The sequence below is a fragment of the Podarcis vaucheri genome (genome assembly GCF_965113315.1).
Source record: "Podarcis vaucheri genome assembly, chromosome: 7".
Lineage (NCBI taxonomy): Eukaryota > Metazoa > Chordata > Lepidosauria > Squamata > Lacertidae > Podarcis > Podarcis vaucheri.
The window spans coordinates 27,058,799-27,075,513 of NC_138765.1; the positions used below are offsets into that span (position 1 = coordinate 27,058,799).

General features: G+C 48.0%; 2 protein-coding genes across 6 annotated transcripts in view; both read left to right on the top strand.

The window, feature by feature from the left end:
• Positions 1–8,368, top strand: part of CATSPER4 (cation channel sperm associated 4) — a 35,806-nt gene extending 27,438 nt beyond the window's left edge. For 3 of the 5 annotated variants that reach the window (XM_082231686.1, XM_082231688.1, XM_082231690.1), the window contains 3 exons: positions 1,676–1,786; positions 5,119–5,163; positions 7,475–8,368. In XM_082231686.1, the coding sequence (XP_082087812.1) occupies positions 1,676–1,786; positions 5,119–5,163; positions 7,475–7,501 (183 nt within the window). In that variant the 3' untranslated portion in view covers positions 7,502–8,368. The remainder of the gene's footprint in view (positions 1–1,675; positions 1,787–5,118; positions 5,164–7,474) is intronic. The other 2 variants (XM_082231687.1, XM_082231689.1) reach the window with 1 other exon arrangement.
• Positions 8,369–10,429: 2,061 nt separating this feature from the next.
• The window catches only part of E2F2 (E2F transcription factor 2), a 38,973-nt gene continuing 32,687 nt past the window's right edge, over positions 10,430–16,715 (top strand). Inside the window, exon 1 of the mRNA XM_082231792.1 lies at positions 10,430–11,730. Within this exon, the coding sequence (XP_082087918.1) occupies positions 11,446–11,730 (285 nt within the window). The 5' untranslated portion in view covers positions 10,430–11,445. The remainder of the gene's footprint in view (positions 11,731–16,715) is intronic.

Genomic DNA, 16,715 nt, shown 5'->3' on the forward strand with positions numbered 1-16,715 from the left:
TTGCCTTGCTAAACCTTTCAGTCTGGGCAGCCCTTCACTTCGTGGCTGCCTCAGTCGCTAGCAGAATCCGTCAGTAGGCGTTTCTTAAATCTTTTCCAACATAAAAGTTGTTTGACACCCAGTCTCCTCCTACTCTCTCTGCGCGGAAATCTTCTGCGCAGGGTGGGCGTGGGTAGCGGAGGACCCGTGCTCTCCCCGCTGGTGTCCGGTGAAGAGTCCTGGAGCCCTCTTGCCGATTCCCCCATCAGCCCCTCTATATCCCTGGTGTTGCGCTGATTTGCTTCCCCATCTGCGGAGCTGCCTCTCTCCCTGCTGGGCCCTTCTCCAGCATCATTTGAGAGCCTTCCCTCCGCCTCTAGCTCTGATGTCGGTTCCCTGACAGGTCTGGTGTAACATTACACTGGATTAAGTTTCACCAGCTTGGTTTATGCCAGTTTCTTGCACGTAGGATTGCTCTCTTGGTCAGTGTGAATTCTGTTCTATGCCACAGGCACTGGGATGAGGGAGTAGAATGGACTGACTTGCTTCAAACACAGGCGGGCAGCCACTTATCCCACAATGTAGCAAACAAGAAAAAAACAACCACCCTGCAAGTAGAAAGCTGCTTCATTGGGAGCAGCTTGGTTGCACTTTTTCTCCCTGCTGTGCTTGTTCTTTACTTGCATGGAGACACAATGCTCCCCCATGTCTTGTTTTGTTTTCAAAGGCATACTGAGAGATGGCGAAGCAACCAGGTGCTATTGAACTGCAAATCCCATACCACCCCTAACCGCTGGGCACACCAGCAGGGGCTGATGGGAGTGCAAGTCCAACACGAATCAGTATGGCATCGTGGTTCAGGTGTTGGCCTGGGACAGGTGTGGGGAACCTTGGCCCTCCAGATGTTGCTGAACTACACTTCCCATCAGCCCCAGCAAGCCTGGCCTGGCCTAGTCTCAAGACTATTGTAAGATCAAACAAGTATTAGATGGGAAACAGCTGCTTTTAGAGATCTTTCAAAACATGTGTTTCCCCTAGCTCTGGGAACACAATGGAGGCTGGTTCCTTTGGGTCAATGGAACACTGCTCCAACTTCAATATGCCCCCTTCTGCCTGCCTTCTTATTTACAACCAGCCCAGGATGGAGTGGCAGCACTCCTGTTAGCTTCCTCCTCAGCCTAAGTGTCACCCTTGGAGAAATCAGCATTGGGGTGGGGGGGTGGGGAGGGGACTAGAATCAGTTGACTCTGCCTGTCATTGGCTCTGGCCCTACCTACCACCCTGTCAGTTCCAAAGGGCACCAGCCAATACCGCAACAATGTGAGTTGTAGTGCAAGGGATGGTCTCTGTATGAAAAGAGCATTTGGAAGCCTCTGATCTTTGACAGCCCTGTATCTTTGATGGCCTCTGGTGGCCACAGGAACTAGATTTTATTGGGTGTGGGGGGGGGGGGTAAGAAAGTGCAGGGAGGGGTGCAAATGCAATCAGATGTATTTAACAGAATCCAGGGAGCCTCTGGAGTTTCAGCCCCATTCCAGCCCGACCCTCAGTGTTGCACATTAGGAGCCAGGAAGAACCATTGTTGGAAGGGATCCCAAAGGTCATCCAACCCCCTGCCATGCAAAGAGTTTTATTGCTGCCTGTACACATTCTTACTGGTGTTTTGCATTTTCTTCCTTGCTTCTCCGTCCCCCAGCCACCAAGGTCGGCGGACAGCAGCCGCAAGCTGCCACCAAGGTCTGAGGACAGCAGCCGCAAGCCGCCACAAAGCTCAGAGGACAGCAGCAGCAAGCCTCAGGATAGCTTGGTAAGAATGTAAAGCCAAACACTGCAAGATGAAACAACATTGGTCAGCAATCCCCTAAGCAGCCTTTAACAGTGGATGCACATCTCCATTGTCATATTTATCAAAGGAGAAAGATAGGAGATAGACTATTTTTTTCAAAAAAATAAAATAGCACAGGGAAAAGTATAATAACAGCACCCACTGTCAGCTCGCATTGAGAATGCAGTAGCGACCAGTACTTCCAGCTAAAATTGGACATAAAAATTGTTATAAGTCCTCCAGATGTCCAGAGAGGAACCCACGTGAAACTGGTTTTTACAAAAATATATTCAAATGTAGCAAAGGTGGTGAGGTCCTCAGACTATTGCCTAATGGATGGTGGGCATTTATCCTTCCAGGCTCAAAATTTAAGTCTCCTGGCAACCACAAGACCTCACCACATTCACTTTTGCTGTCTTGCTGTTTATCCTCACACAACAGGAATATAGTTAAAAAGAACACGGTCATCCTCCAAATGTCAAAGGTTTGGCCAGTGTAAGATTTATATGGACAATAGCTTCAGACCAAAAATAATATATCACTCGAGATGCCCACATCATATGCCTTGATGAGGCCTTGTCAGCGCTGAACTTCCAGCACATCTCTGCACGAGAAAGTGCCTTCCTATACAAATGTTGTGAAGTACAAGCTACCAGAAACAACCAATTTTGCCTGTTCAGTCTCTGTTTCATATCTAGAGAAGCCACAAAGCTCACCAGGTGACTTCCAGCCCATTGCTGTATCTCAGCCTAAGCTGCCTCACAGGGGCCTTGTGGGGATAACCATGAAAATTCAGAGAGCTATGGACACCATCTTTAGCTCCTTGGATGGAAAGTGGTATATCAACGTAACAAATGTAATACATAAATAAATATCATTATAATCAATCAACCCATGCCACTCGTCCCCAGTGCAGAATGGGACCACAGCAGATGCAAAGGGTTAAAAATGTCCAGAAATATAATTTTAATCTTTATACTGGCAGCATCTCAGAATTCTGGTGTGTGTTTTTTTTTATTATGGGATTACTGTTGCCATTTGTAGGTGTTTGTTTTTCATGCTGATACTGTATTATTTAATTTTGTGCTCTATTTTATTTTTTAAACTGAATTGGACATAGAATCATAGAATTCTAGAGTTGGAAGGGATAATGAGGGTCATCTAGTCCAACCCCCTGCAATGCAGGAATATTTGCTCAATAAAGGGCTCGAACCTGCCTCTCTCAGATTAAGAGGACTAAATTAGTACGTGACTAATAATGTAAAGAATAGATCAATTTTTAAAATGAAAGCCCCACCACCACATGGCCTGGGGTCTAGCTGATGGGGAGGAGGAACATCTACAATTCTAAATCCTGGACAAGCCCTATATTTATTACAATACTAAACGATGAGTGAACGTTCCTATAGTGTCGGGTTTTATTTCTTTAGAGAGCCAGTGTGGTGTAGTGGTTCACAGCAGTAGTCTCGTAATCTGGGGAACCGGGTTCGCGTCTCCGCTCCTCCACATGCAGCTGCTGGGTGACCTTGGGCTAGTCACACTTCTTTGAAGTCTCTCAGCCCCACTCACCTCACAGAGTGTTAGTTGTGGAGGAGGAAGGGAAAGGAGAATGTTAGCCGCTTTGAGACTCCTTAAAGGGAGTGAAAGGCGGGATATCAAATCCAAACTCTTCTACATTGTGAGCTTTCCACCCAACTGGCAAGGTCAGGGAGCTGTCCAGTGAGCTAGTGATCAATAGGTTTCAGATAGCAATGGAGCTGTCCAGCACAGCAAGGTAAGAAGCTGCATCAGCAGTGGTTAGACCCCCAACTAAGCAGCCCTACAGCTAGCTCTGCTGTTCCATCCCTAGTCTTGTGGCCAGAATGAGAAAAGGCTGCCTAAATCCATCTGACATCAGGACCCATTAAAAGCAGAGGAGAGCAGGAATATGTGAGATAAATTAAGGTTACCTGATTTTTTTCCAATGAATCTGGGGACACTTTTCAACTTCAATAGGAATGATAGGATTTTGTCAGGAGACTGATTTGTAAATCCAGGGACTGTCCCTGGGAAACGGGGACGTCTAGTAACCTAAAGATAAATGCTTTGACCCATGGACACTTTCCCAGTTGTATAGGGAAGTCCAAAGTGTGCCTCCTTGCTTCGGAGAGGCATTCACCGGCTTAAAGCAGGACTGGGGGACCTGTGCCTCTCCAGATGTTGTTGGACTCCAACTCCCATCAGCCCCAGCAAGCATGGGCAGTGGTGAGGCATGATGGGAGTTATAGTCCAGCATCTGGATGGCCGCATCCCTGGCTTAAGTATGGAGGTGTAGACTGGAGGCAGGGCAGTGGGTTCCTGATAAAGCTATCCTAGGCATGTCTACTCAGAAATCAGTCCTATTGAGTTCAGTGGGGTTGGAAACCTGTGGCCTTCCACTGGAAAACAGGAAGAAATGTGGTAACTGCCTTATACTGTCAGGCCAATGGTTCATTATAGCTGACACTGATTGGCAGTTGCTCTTCAGGGCTTCACATGGGGAACTGTCCCAAGTCTACCTCGAGATGTTGAGGATTGACTTTCTGCATGCAAGGCAGACGTTCTACCACAGAGCCACAACCCTTCCTCTATTATCCCCCAGATGCTCTTGGACTCCAGTTCCCATAAGCCTCAGCCAAAACATCCAATGGTCAAGGATGATAGGCGCTGTAGTCCATCAACATCTGGAAGGCCACACTTCCCTGTCCCTGCAGCAGAGGATTACAACCAGAAGAAGCTGTTTCTCATACTTTTAGGGGAAGGCAGGTTCTAGGATCCAACAAGAGCTGTGAGGGAGGAGGGGGAATTTGTTTTTTCAATCCCACCTGCTGTTGAACCCAGTGGAGTTTTGACTATACGCAGTTTCACATATACCTGAGAACATAGCCCCTGCAAAAGTGGGGAGATTGTATTATGATGATTTTTGTAGTGCAATTGAAAATGAATCTCCTGCTGTTTGTCTTTTAGTATCCCTTAATTTCAGTTGATTTTTCAGTAATAGCTACGGACCAGAATTGACAAAGCCACACAAATCCTTATTTATCCCTTTAAAATATTTCTGTTTTCTTACCATAACCATCCTGACTGAGTTAGTTATGAATATAAAACCAATGCTTTATCCAAACTGTGTTCATTTGGCTCATCCTATATCCCCAGTAATGCTAACAATGGGATTGGTATCAATTCTTGTTTGTTTTTCATTTCCATGAACACCACCTCCTAAAAAGAAAGGGTTTCACGTATTCTGCCTCCCCCCCCCCATTTAACCTTTTCTTCTTTACTTCTTCACACCATAGGCTGTCAGGCCAGGACACAGGGCTCGCAGGCGTCGGGAAAGCATAGTAAGACTTGATAGACATATGTATTTCAGATGTATATTTTTATATTTACATAATTATTTTTATATTATTTATATTGCTGCACACCATGATGTTATATTGTATGAATTGGCAGTATATACGCGGGTGGCGCTGTGGGTTAAACCACAGAGCCTAGGGCTTGCCGATCAGAAGGTCGGCGGTTCGAATCCCCACGACGGGGTGAGCTCCCGTTGCTCGGTCCCTGCTCCTGCCAACCTAGCAGTTCGAAAGCACATCAAAGTGCAAGTAGATAAATAGGTACCGCTCTGGCGGGAAGGTAAACGGCGTTTCCGTGCACTGCTCTGGTTCGCCAGAAGCGGCTTAGTCATGACCCGGAAGCTGCACGCTGGCTCCCTCGGCCAACAAAGCGCGATGAGTGCCGCAACCCCAGAGTCAGCCACGACTGGACCTAATGGTCAGGGGCCCCTTTACCTTCAAATTATTTTATAAATAAACTCCCTGCAGGGTTGCTCTGCGAATTGTCTGTTAAAGAAAGAATGAAACAAACAAACAAACAAACAAACAAAAACAGAGTCTCCTGTGCCACTTTAAAGATTAATGAATTAGGCATAAGCTTTCATGGACTAAAGTCCACTTCATCAGATGTTCTCTGCTGGCAGCAATATATGTTGGGAGGGTGGGGTATAGAGAAAGAAAAAGGTTAACAGTGGATTCAAACGGCTGTAGAATGTAGAAAGTACAGATTGTGACAATTGAAAGCTTAATCATCTGTAAAATAAGCACTGTGATCAATGGGTGATACACAGTTATCCTAGCACTGGAAGGACAATAAAAACAGTACTGGGAGTGGAAACCATGGTCTATATTGATGCCCAGATGAATATAATCAAACTGTATTTGCAACTCCAGCTCATGCTGGAGTCTGCCCTTTGAAATAGCTCTGTAGGTGAATGGCAGCAGTTTTATTCTTAGTCATATTTTGTCTTCTTCTTCGTTTCTTCACCACCAACATCCCCAGCTGGGAGTAATGACAACAGGATAGACTTTCTGGTGCACCTGGGGGCAAGATGATGGTTGGGGGGGGCAAATAGCACACATGGGGTTGTGTCCAATGTTAGTCCTACTCTGAGTAGAGCCACTACTAATACAAAGAACATGAAAGAACACGGCTAACTTTGGTCCGATAGATAGATAAATAGATAGGTAGGTAGGTATATTCTGTATGGAACTTCACTGGATACGACTTGCAGGTCTGATCTCCAATAGCTGGGGAAGCAGTAGCTGCTTCCCCAGCTTCTGCATCCTGTAGTGGTTGCCTCAGTCACTTTGCCTAACAGTAGGGCTGGCCCCAGTTGTAACCCTGCTGTGAAAAAGGCAAATTCCGTGCTGGGGATCTTTAGCAGAGGAACTGAGAATAGAACTGCTGGCTTCATAATGCTGTTGTAGAAATCTGTGGTGCAAACATATTTGGAATACTGTGTACAGTTCCGGATGCCTTATCTCAAAAAGGATATTGTAGAGTTACAGAGATGGAAGAGCTTCAGAAAAAGGAAGCCCAAAGGATCAACTCCCCTATGGAGAAAGGTTGCCATGTTTGGGACTTTTGCTTTAGAGAAAAGGCCAATAATAATAATACTGTATACTTTTTGTACCCTACCCACATCTGACTGGGTTTCCCCAGCCACTCTGGGTGGCTTTCTAACAGAGCATAACAAAAGCACAACAAAACTAAACACTACACTACACCTTAAAAGAGGCGACATGATAGAAGTTTTTTTAATAATTAGGCACGGCATAGAGAAGGTAGATAGAGAAAAGTTGTTCTCCCTCTCTCATGACACTAGAACTCACTGACACCCAGGGAGGCTGAATGTAGGAAGATGCAGCACTTTCATGCAGTGCATAGTTCAATTATGGAACATGCTTCTGCAAGAGGCAGTGATGGCAACCCGCCTGGGTGGCTTCAAAAGAGGGACAGGCAAATTCATGAAGGCTGTCGATGGCTACAAGCCATGTTGGCTATGCTTCTGAATACCAGTTGCTGGAGACAGTGGCCTTGTGCTTGTGGGTTTCCCATGGGCACCTGGGCAGCTGCTAGGAAATGAGGAGGCTGGAATAAATGGGCCAATGGCCTGATCCAGCAGGCTCTTTTTACTTTCTTGCTTTTTCCTTCAGGGGACTTTCTGAAGCCTCTTGATCATTTTGGTTGCCCTTTTCTGCATCCTTTACAGTATCCTTTTTGAGGCCTTTTTGAGAGATCTGTGAGCCTGGGCACGCACCCCAGGTTATTAAAAGTTTCCAAACTAACCACACATTTTTATTTTAATACCAGAAACCCCCTGAAAAACCAGGAGAGTGAGGAGAGACAAATACACAATCAGGACTACAGAGACTTGCATATCATGGGAAAACAGCATCCAAGCGGAGAATGCAAAAAGCAGGAGTCAAGTGGAGGGAGAGGCTTCTGAGTGGAGGCTGCATCTGAAGAAGTGTCAAAAGGGGAAGGGAAGAACAGCTTCAGCACTCATCACCCGGAGAAGGAGCTATCAGCATACGTACCAACCTCCAGTGATATCCCTACTGCTAGAGCATCATTCCTTGGACGTGGGCCACAAAGGAACTTCTCTTTGATCCTCAGTGTGTTCACACTTTGCTTCAAATTTCCGGCCCTTTCCATGTTGGCATTGAGTAGGAATTATGCCCAAGGTAGTGCCAATTTGGAGGACATGCCCCTGGCAGCAGCCCAGATCATGGCATAGCATTGGGTTGCTTGAATTGTGGACAAGTCCAAGAACAACATACACAGCTTGGCTCTGGCCCATCAAGAAAGAACCCAGGACACGTTCCTTAGCCAGGTTCTGGGTCATTTTTTCTGCTACATACAGAGATGCTAGCGGGTCTTTTCAGTAAGACCTTTTGATTCCAAGCTCTTCTCTTCCAAAGCCTCAAGATGTTTGTTATGCTCTCGGCCCTGCATTTTCCAATGCCACCTAGGATCGCGTCACACGCAGAGGAATAAGGAAAGCTCACTTGCTGCTTTGCATTCTCTGGATTTGGGGATGCCGCCTAGTTCAGTTGCCCTTTAAAATGAACTTTGCCCCAAAGAACTTTGTGAACGTCACAAAATAGATGGGGGGGGAATAGATGCAGTATGTTAATCAACTTTCAGAATTGTGCTGGCTTCAGAGTCGCAATAGAAGAATAAAATACTGAATTGAGTGTTAGACCCTTTATGTTTATGAAAAATTGCTGCTTATGCACCAATGTGTGTGACTGGATCCTGGCCTGTATATTTCGAATGGAGGTATTATAATAAGTTTTTTAATTGTACAGTAAACTATCACAGGATAACATGTTATGCAGAGTGGTATACAAATACTTCGAATACGATTTCTACTACTACTGCTACTACTGCTACTACTAATTAAAACAGAGTTTCCCAAACTTTGGCTCTTCTGGATCCTCCAGAAAACCTATTTATTGAGCATTCATGGCAGAACATTTTTTTCCTACTTACTGTAAAAGGGAACTAGCAGAACTTCAGCCAGGCAACATTACGGTAGCAAAAATAAGCAGAAACTTGAATGAGAGCAAAGGTTCATTTCTTGCCTGCTGGTCTGCAGAGCAGTTAAAGAGCTACAGTTTTAAAGACATGCATAGACATGAAAAGAGGAAAACGGCACCTTTGAAGTCCACAGTGCAAAGAGCAGCTTTGAGGGAGGGCTTTTTGGCAGGAGGAGCAGGGGGGAAAGTTACCGTACGTTCCCTCTCCCTGCCTGCTGTGATCCCGATATTGCTCAACACCTCCCCTTTCCAATAGCTGCTATTTGCATTTTTGAAAGAAAAGGAAAAAAAGACCTTCACATTACATGCAAAAAGAGATATTCACCTCCTGTCTAGTATGGCCCTCAGTGTCCCTTGTGGAAAGTCCTCATTCAGAGCAGCACAAAGAATAGGGAACATGATTGTTGCAACCAGCAGAGGGCAGTAGTGCCATTTGAGTCTTGCTTACAAACAGGCCAGGGGGTGGCAGTGCCTGTCAGCATCCTCAGTCTCCAGTGTTTGGTTGGCATCCGCTTGGGAGACAACGGAAGAGTGTTGTCCTGGTATATCTTAGCAGGGAGGAGGATGGGAACCAAACTGGACTTTGTTGGCTCTGAACATCAGGGGCTCTGCATCCAGCTTTGGTGGTCTTCCTACCAGCCAGCCACAACCACCACTTGGCATTCAGGAGTGCAGCTGCAGAGATGGATAACCTGTGGTCCTCCAGATGTTGATGGACTCCAGCTCCCATCATCCCTGGACCTGATGGCTATGCTGGCTGGCACCGAAGGGAGTTGGAGTCCACCAACATCTGGAGGGCTGCACGTTCCCCACCCTGCTTTGAGAGCCCACCCACTCAACTTTCCTCAAAATGAGACCTATTGTGGCATAAATGTATCAGGATAGATAGATCAACCACAAAGTCAAACCCCACTTCCCCATATTGACAAATGGAAGATGGAGCCCCTATAGCTGAACTTCAAGTGGTGCAGGGGCTCACATCAGAAGTGGGATGTGAGGGGGGCAACATAGGCAGCTGTCAGATAATGAGACAGACCACTGGGCCCTGGCTTAGTAGTCTATACACGGGCTGGCAGCAGCTCTCCGGTATTTCAGACCCTGGAGATGGCAGGGATTGATCCTGCGACCTTTTGCACGCAAAGCAAATGAGCTATGGGAAGAACTTCGATAACCCAGCTTTTCAAGCCCGTTTATGAGCGTGCACCCCCTCACCATGGGCCTCTTCTTTGTTCAGAGTCCACCGGGCGGTCCAGCGCGCCTCTCTTCCCCGGTCACCTTGCGGGTTTCGAGGGGCTGGCGGGGGAAGCGGGTAGACGGAAGGCCTCCCCCCCCCCAATTCGCAACAGGTAAGATGCGCCTGCCTCCCAGGGAGCCCGGCACCGGGGATCCCCACTGCCAAAGCCTCCGCCGGCCGCTTTAAGCGAGAGCAAGCAAGGCGTGCAAAGGGAGACCATCCCAGGGTCAATATTTGCATAGCCACGCCCACGCGCCGTGAAGGGCGGGGGGAGCCGGAGCTAGCGGCTGGCTGGAGGCTCTTGGGGAGCGCGGGCCGCCACGCGCTTCCCCTTTAAGAGCAGAACCTCCGGTCTCGCCCCTCGCCTGGCAAAATGTATCAAATCCGGTGGGCGGGGACGGGTTGGCGCGGCGCGGACCAATGGGAGCGCGGGGTTTTCCGCGGGAGATCCGAATTTCGCGGCACGTAGTTTGGCGCTTAAAAAAAAAAAAGCGAGAGAAGGAGGAACGGAAAGAGAAAGGGCTGGGCAGCCATCGGGTGCGCTCTTGCCCCAATCCAGATCCATCCTTGCCCCAGGCGGCCCTGGCAGCGGCCCGGAACCTGGCAGCGGCCCAGCCGGGAGCCCCAAGGAGCCGAGGGGGCCAGCATTGCAAGTCGGCGGCAGCTCCATGAAAGGCGCCGGGGCCGCGAAAGGATCCAGGGCCCGGACTGGCTGCTTGAGCCCGGCCAGGATGCTTCTGCCGAGCCCCTCCGCCGGCCCTGGGATCTAGGCACCGGGAGCCGGAGCGGGGGGCAGCCAGGGAGAGAAATCTTCCGGGTGGTGTTTTGCAGAAAGAAAGAAAGAGCAGAAAGAAAAAGCACCCGAGCTTTTGTTCCCCCGATTCTCCGGCTGCGATTTTTTTCCCCCAGCCACAAAAGCTGCTTTCTTTGCTGGGGGAGGGGATGTGCAAAGCTGATCTGTAACCTTGCAAAGTCTCTCCAGAAATCCTTTATTTTATGTTTTTGGAAAGAGGGCCAGTGCAAAGTTGATGTGTCTCTTTTTTTATTCTCCGCGCTAAGCGTGCATCATTTATTTATTTATTTTTGAAGTCGAGAGCTGGGGTCATTCATCGGTTTGGAGGAGGAGGAAGTGGGGGGGGGGAAGCCTGCTTGGCCGCCCTATGGCTCGCTCCCCTAGCAAAGAAAGGCTCTGGAAACAGACTTTGATGAAAAGAGGGAAATTGGAGTCTGCATGAGCCATTCCTCCAATACCAAAAGTCAATATTGCAAGCTGTTTCTTCCAGGTTTCTTTTTCTTTGAAGGATGAATTTGTGATTATTATTTTTTTTATGTTGCATTGGGGCTTGACCCCTGGGGAGCAAGCCAATGGCAGTTTTTTAAATGGCTAAGAGTACATTTTCCAAGCTACCTCTCAGGATCTCTCAAAATAAGAACAGTTATTGCCACCATCACTTGTTTTTGAAGCTCTGCTTGTTCCTTTGTGGCTTTTCGGAGAAGGCTCAGCCATGTTGAGAATCCCCAAAGTTGGGCCTCCTGCCCCTGGACGGGCCCCCCCTGCTCTTGGACCCCCCCAGCAGCAAAAAAAAGTCATGCCTGTGATCACCTCTGCAGAACTGGTGGTCTCCAACCTCAGCAGCCCCCAGATGCGAGCTCTCCCAGCTACCTATTTCACTCAGGTGTACCCTCAGACTGCTGTGGTTGCCCCATTGCCTAGGGGCAGCTGCCTTTATGCCACCCCCCATGGACCCGAGATCAAAACCATGCGATCCGCTTCCACTGGAAAACTGCCGGTAATACCGCTTTCCTTTTTCTCTTACTTTTCCTTTCTGTTTCTTTACCAGCTCGTTGGCTTCTGACACCACTGTTGCACCTTTATATGGATGCAACAAGGTGGGTAGGGTTGGGGGGCTGGTGGTTGGCCCTGGGTTGCACCTGGCTGTGCAGACCCAAGGAACAAGGTGTACTTCTGCCAATAGCTCCAAAGCCAAGGCTACCTTATGGAAACCTTGATTGCTGGGTGGGCTTTGTGGGGTTATGCTGTATGGGGGCGTGTAGATGGAGGTGTCCTTTGGGCTAATGCCCAAAGATTCGTGAATCTCAATACAGTACATTGTGGCTCATGCAATTTCTTAACTTCCCTGTACTTTGCCCTACAACACTTCTCCTTTTTGTTATTGCAGAAATCCTAAGGCTGCTACGTCATGCAGAATGCCATCTGTGACACTAAAAGGATAGGGGAAGCATCTTTAAAAACAAGATGCTAAGGAGAAGAATTTCATGTTGCAAAATTCCTCTCCTGCTTTGACATGGCAGTTTGATACATTTCATCACTATTTCAGCCGACTTGAGCCAGGCCTCAATGAATCAGTTCCAGCAGCCTTAATCTTTCCCCCCCTTTTCCTTTGATCAAAGCCTTGTCTCTTCCGCCACTCACTCTCTGGGAGAGTTCTGATTTTGACAGAGCTTTTATCTGATTCGATAGCCTCCTGTACATGAATCTAAAGAGCCATGCCTAAGTTTGATGCCTCCTCTGGCAAAGGAATCCTAGTAAGCTGGACCATTCGCCCATCTAGCTTAGGATCGATTAGCAGGGGCATTTCCCAGCTCTACCTAGATATGACAGGGATTGGATGTGGGACCTTCTCCATAAAAGCCAGATGCTCTTCACCAAGCTGCTCCCCAAAGGGGAAAACCAGTTATAAGGAATTAAGGAAAAGTCCAAAGGCCCGCCTAGTCCAGCACCTTTTTTTCACAGTGGTCAGCCAGGTGTCTTTGGGAAGCACACAAGCAGGAACTGAGCGCCACATCCCTACTTTCTTCACTTCTGATTCTCAGCAACTGGTATTAAGAGGTATTCTACCTCTGGCATTGGAAGTAGTGCGCAATCATTGTCACCATTTAAATAGGGGATGTTCAGCCATGCAGGAGTCTTGCGCTTGGCGCTGTGAACGATGAGGATGTTCTTTAAGAAAAAATTAGTTGTTTCAGTGCGTTTTTGTGAGCTGGGGGTTGTGCCCTCTGTCCAAGTTTTTCCGCACTTCTGGTGTGCGCTGCTTTTGTGTGGGTGTGAATTGACATCGGAAGCACTCTGGTCCCAAGACAGGGCTGGACGGAAGCACCCAGCATTGCCAGATGGACCCTGAGGACCCACGGGTGCTTAAGCCAGGTTGTTTCCCTTGTCTTTGCTTTTCCAGGGGATCTGGGAGTTGGGTCTAGCAGAATTAATCTGAACCTTGAGAAGCTTGTAGAGCAGAAAGAGGAAGTGGGGGAAAGTGTTGCACTTCCAGCTTCCTCCTTCAGCTCTACTTTCTGGTCAAGAGAGAAAAAGGTAAGCAGCTTCTGCCCGATGACTGAGAGGGCAGTGGGGTGAGGGCCTCAGAGAGTTCATGGGCGCCATGGAACAAATTCAAGGGGGGTATTGCACCCATGAGCACTGCATTGGCAACCGCTGATGTAGGAGCAGGTGGGTTAATCCAGGTGAGCAAAGCATTCATCTTAGAAACAGAACACCCACCCAGATCAACCTCTTGGCCTTTGCACGGTAGATCTAATTGCAATCATCCTGAAAGCGGTTGCTGATGTAGTGTTGTGGCTTTGACTTGGGTTCATGGGCCCCAGTTTCAGTCTTGTCTCTGACATGAGTTCAGTAGGTGAACATAGGAGCCTTGCTGTGTTGGGTTAAAGCAGCTTTGGCCAGCCTGGTGCCCTCCAGATGTTTTGGACTACAACTGCCATCAGCTCTGACCATTGGCTGTGGGACTGATGGGAACTGCAATAGAAAAAGCCTGGAGGACACCAGGTTGGACTAAGAGATGGCTTCATGGGTCATGGTGTTCACTAACTCCTTCAGTTCATCACTAGCCATTTCCCACAACACACAATGAAAAAAATAAGACTAGCTCAAACCAAAGGCCCATTCAGTCCACCATCTTGTTCCTCACAGCAGCCAACCAGATGCCTACGAGAAGCCTACATGCAAGGCTTGAGGGCATGAGTGCCACTGTTGTTCTCCACCTGGTATTCAGAAGCAACGTTCTTCCAATTCTTGAAGCAACATAGAGCCATTGGGACTAGTATCCACTGATGGCCTCATCCTTCATGAAATTGTCTGGCTTTCTTTTCTAAATGGGAATCCATCACACATCTTGTGATAGCAAATTGCATTGCATAACTTCAAAGAAGTACTTCCCCCCGTTGAGCCTCATTGGATGAGCCCAAGTTCTAGCCAGTGTTATTCCCATTTGGAATATGGAAGATAATAGTAGCGGCTTGCTTAAAAGCAGCAGTGGAGGCACTGTGCCCCTCCAGATGCGCTGAACTACAGTTCCCATCATCCCCGGCCATGCTTCGTTGGGATGATGGGAATTGTAGTTCAGTAGCATCTGGAGGGCCATAGGTTCCCCACACCTGCTTTAAAGGGCCACTGTAAGGATTTACAACCAGATGGTGCATGTGAAGTTCTTATGCCTTGATTAAATATTGTTATTAATCCCTGCATGGCAGTGCTGTCTGAGCCTGTACATTATGTGGGATGGATGAGCCACAGGGTGGGGCATAGCGTGGAGTGATACCCTACATGATGGCTGATAAGGCAAAGGTGTAGAAATGCTCATCATTCTGATTTAACCAGTGCTGTTGTTAGTAATTGTATTACCTGTGTTTTCAGGTACACTGGTACCTCAGATTACATACGCTTCACGTTACAGACTCCGCTAACCCAGATATAGTGCTTCAGGTTAAGAACTTTGCTTCAGGATGAGAACAGAAAACGTGCTCCAGCGGCGCGGCGGCAGCAGGAGGCCCCATTAGCTAAAGTGGTGTGTCAGGTTAAGAACAGTTTCAGGTTAAGAACGGACCTCTGGAACGAATTAAGTACTTAACCCGAGGTACCACTGTAGAACTATAACCCCCTGCTTTCCTGTTAGGGACTTGGGGGCGGAAGGGAGCACCAAAACTACTCCTGTACCATTAGTGGTACTTGGCTTGGCCATATACTAGAAGCAAACTGGATGTCTCCATTGGCGCTTCCACACACCTTTCTCTCCCTGCCAATCTACAACCTTACGCATGTTTACTCAGAAGTCCATCCTGCTGTGTCCGAGGAGACATATTCCTTAGTAAGTGTGTTTTAGGAGTGCATTCCAGTGCCCTCTGAGTCTCAGGCTGCTGCTCTAAAGCGTATTATCTTGTAACACCCCCCATAATAATATAAGAAGGACCTTGCTGGTTCAGACCAAAGGCCCATCTATCCCAGCATCCTAAACTCGCAGTGACCAATCAGATGCCTGTGGGAAGTCCAAAAGTAGATTTACCTTAGTGGCATGTGTGGCACTTGATCATCCAGTCCCATGGTGAGCTTGCAGCTAGCTATTGAAAACCTGTCTTTCTAGGAACCTCTTGGTCCCAGGTTGGACTTAGTTGTCTGGTAAGATTCTGATGCTATAAATCATGCCTCTGAACACCTGTTGTTTGGGAGCACAAATGGGAGAGTGTTGCTGTGCTGGCCTCTACTCAATAATGCACACCGAGTGGCAGTGGCTCTCCGGGGTCTCTAGGACTGAACTGGAGATATTTTGTATGCAGTGCAGGGTATGAGTTCTACCACAAAGCTATAACCTCTGGCCCAAAGGGAAGTTGAGTTGCAACCGAGGTGAGCGGCAAGGCAGAGGCACCTTAAGGGCTTCCATACCTCTAAGCACCGCATGGAAAAGGGCATTTTGTCAGACATAGCAGCTTTCCTCATTGCATTGCTGTGATGCTTATCCCTGGAACATAGGAAGTTGTTTCATATTGAGTCAGATCGCTGACCCATCAGTATTGTCCAACAGAAACTTCTCAGGGGTTCTTCCATGGATTTAACCAAGTTTTTCCCATCACCTGCTGCCTGTTCATTAGAACTGAAGATGCCTTGGAGTGAACCTGTGGCCTTCTGCATCCAAGGCATTGCTCTAACACTGAGCTATGCCTTCTCTCATTCCTTCCACGGAGCTGTGGCTCTTGTCCCTGCTCTGACATCCCTTGCGCTGCTGTTTCTGGAAAGACCAGAAAACTCATCTGGGCTTGTCTGATAGTTCTCTGCCTCTGGGGTAGAGGTGATGTTGATGTTTCTGCTTGGGGCTATGTCTGCTCCCAGGGAATTTGCGAATTGCACTCCTTCCCTATAGTGCCATGGGGAGGACAGGAGGGCCATCGCTCATTGGTAGAGCACATGACTTGCCTACAGAAGGTCCCGGGTTCAGTTCCAGGCATGTCCAAGTAAGGCTGGGAAAGAGTCCCATCTGAAACTCTGGAAAGCTTCTATCCGTTAGTGGCTGGGTATGCACATCTTGCTAAGCCAAACTATGGCTTGCTAACTTGCGAAGTGGAGATCACAGCTGCCTTGCTCCTCTCCAGTACTTTTAGCTCAACACGCGGCACTTAAGCCAATGTTTGGCTCAGCGTGTCATCTCAACATGGAGTTGTAGTTAAGCTCCCTCCTCCTTAGCCATGACCTGTAACCAGGAACAAACCTTGGCTATAGATTGTGGTTAATCCCCCATTCAGAGGACACAATGAGCCAAACCTTGGTTTAGCTGCCATGCTGAGCTGCAAGGATCTGGGAATGAGCAAAGTGGGTGAAATCGCCTCCTTGGGAGCCAGCATGTTTGCGCTAAACCATGGTTCATCTTAGCATAATGTGTGAGTGCGGATGGTGTGTAGACGGTGCAGAGTGTGGCAGACTGATGGGTTCAAGAATACCTTCCTCAATACAATCTTGCTCCGCTGTTTTGCAACT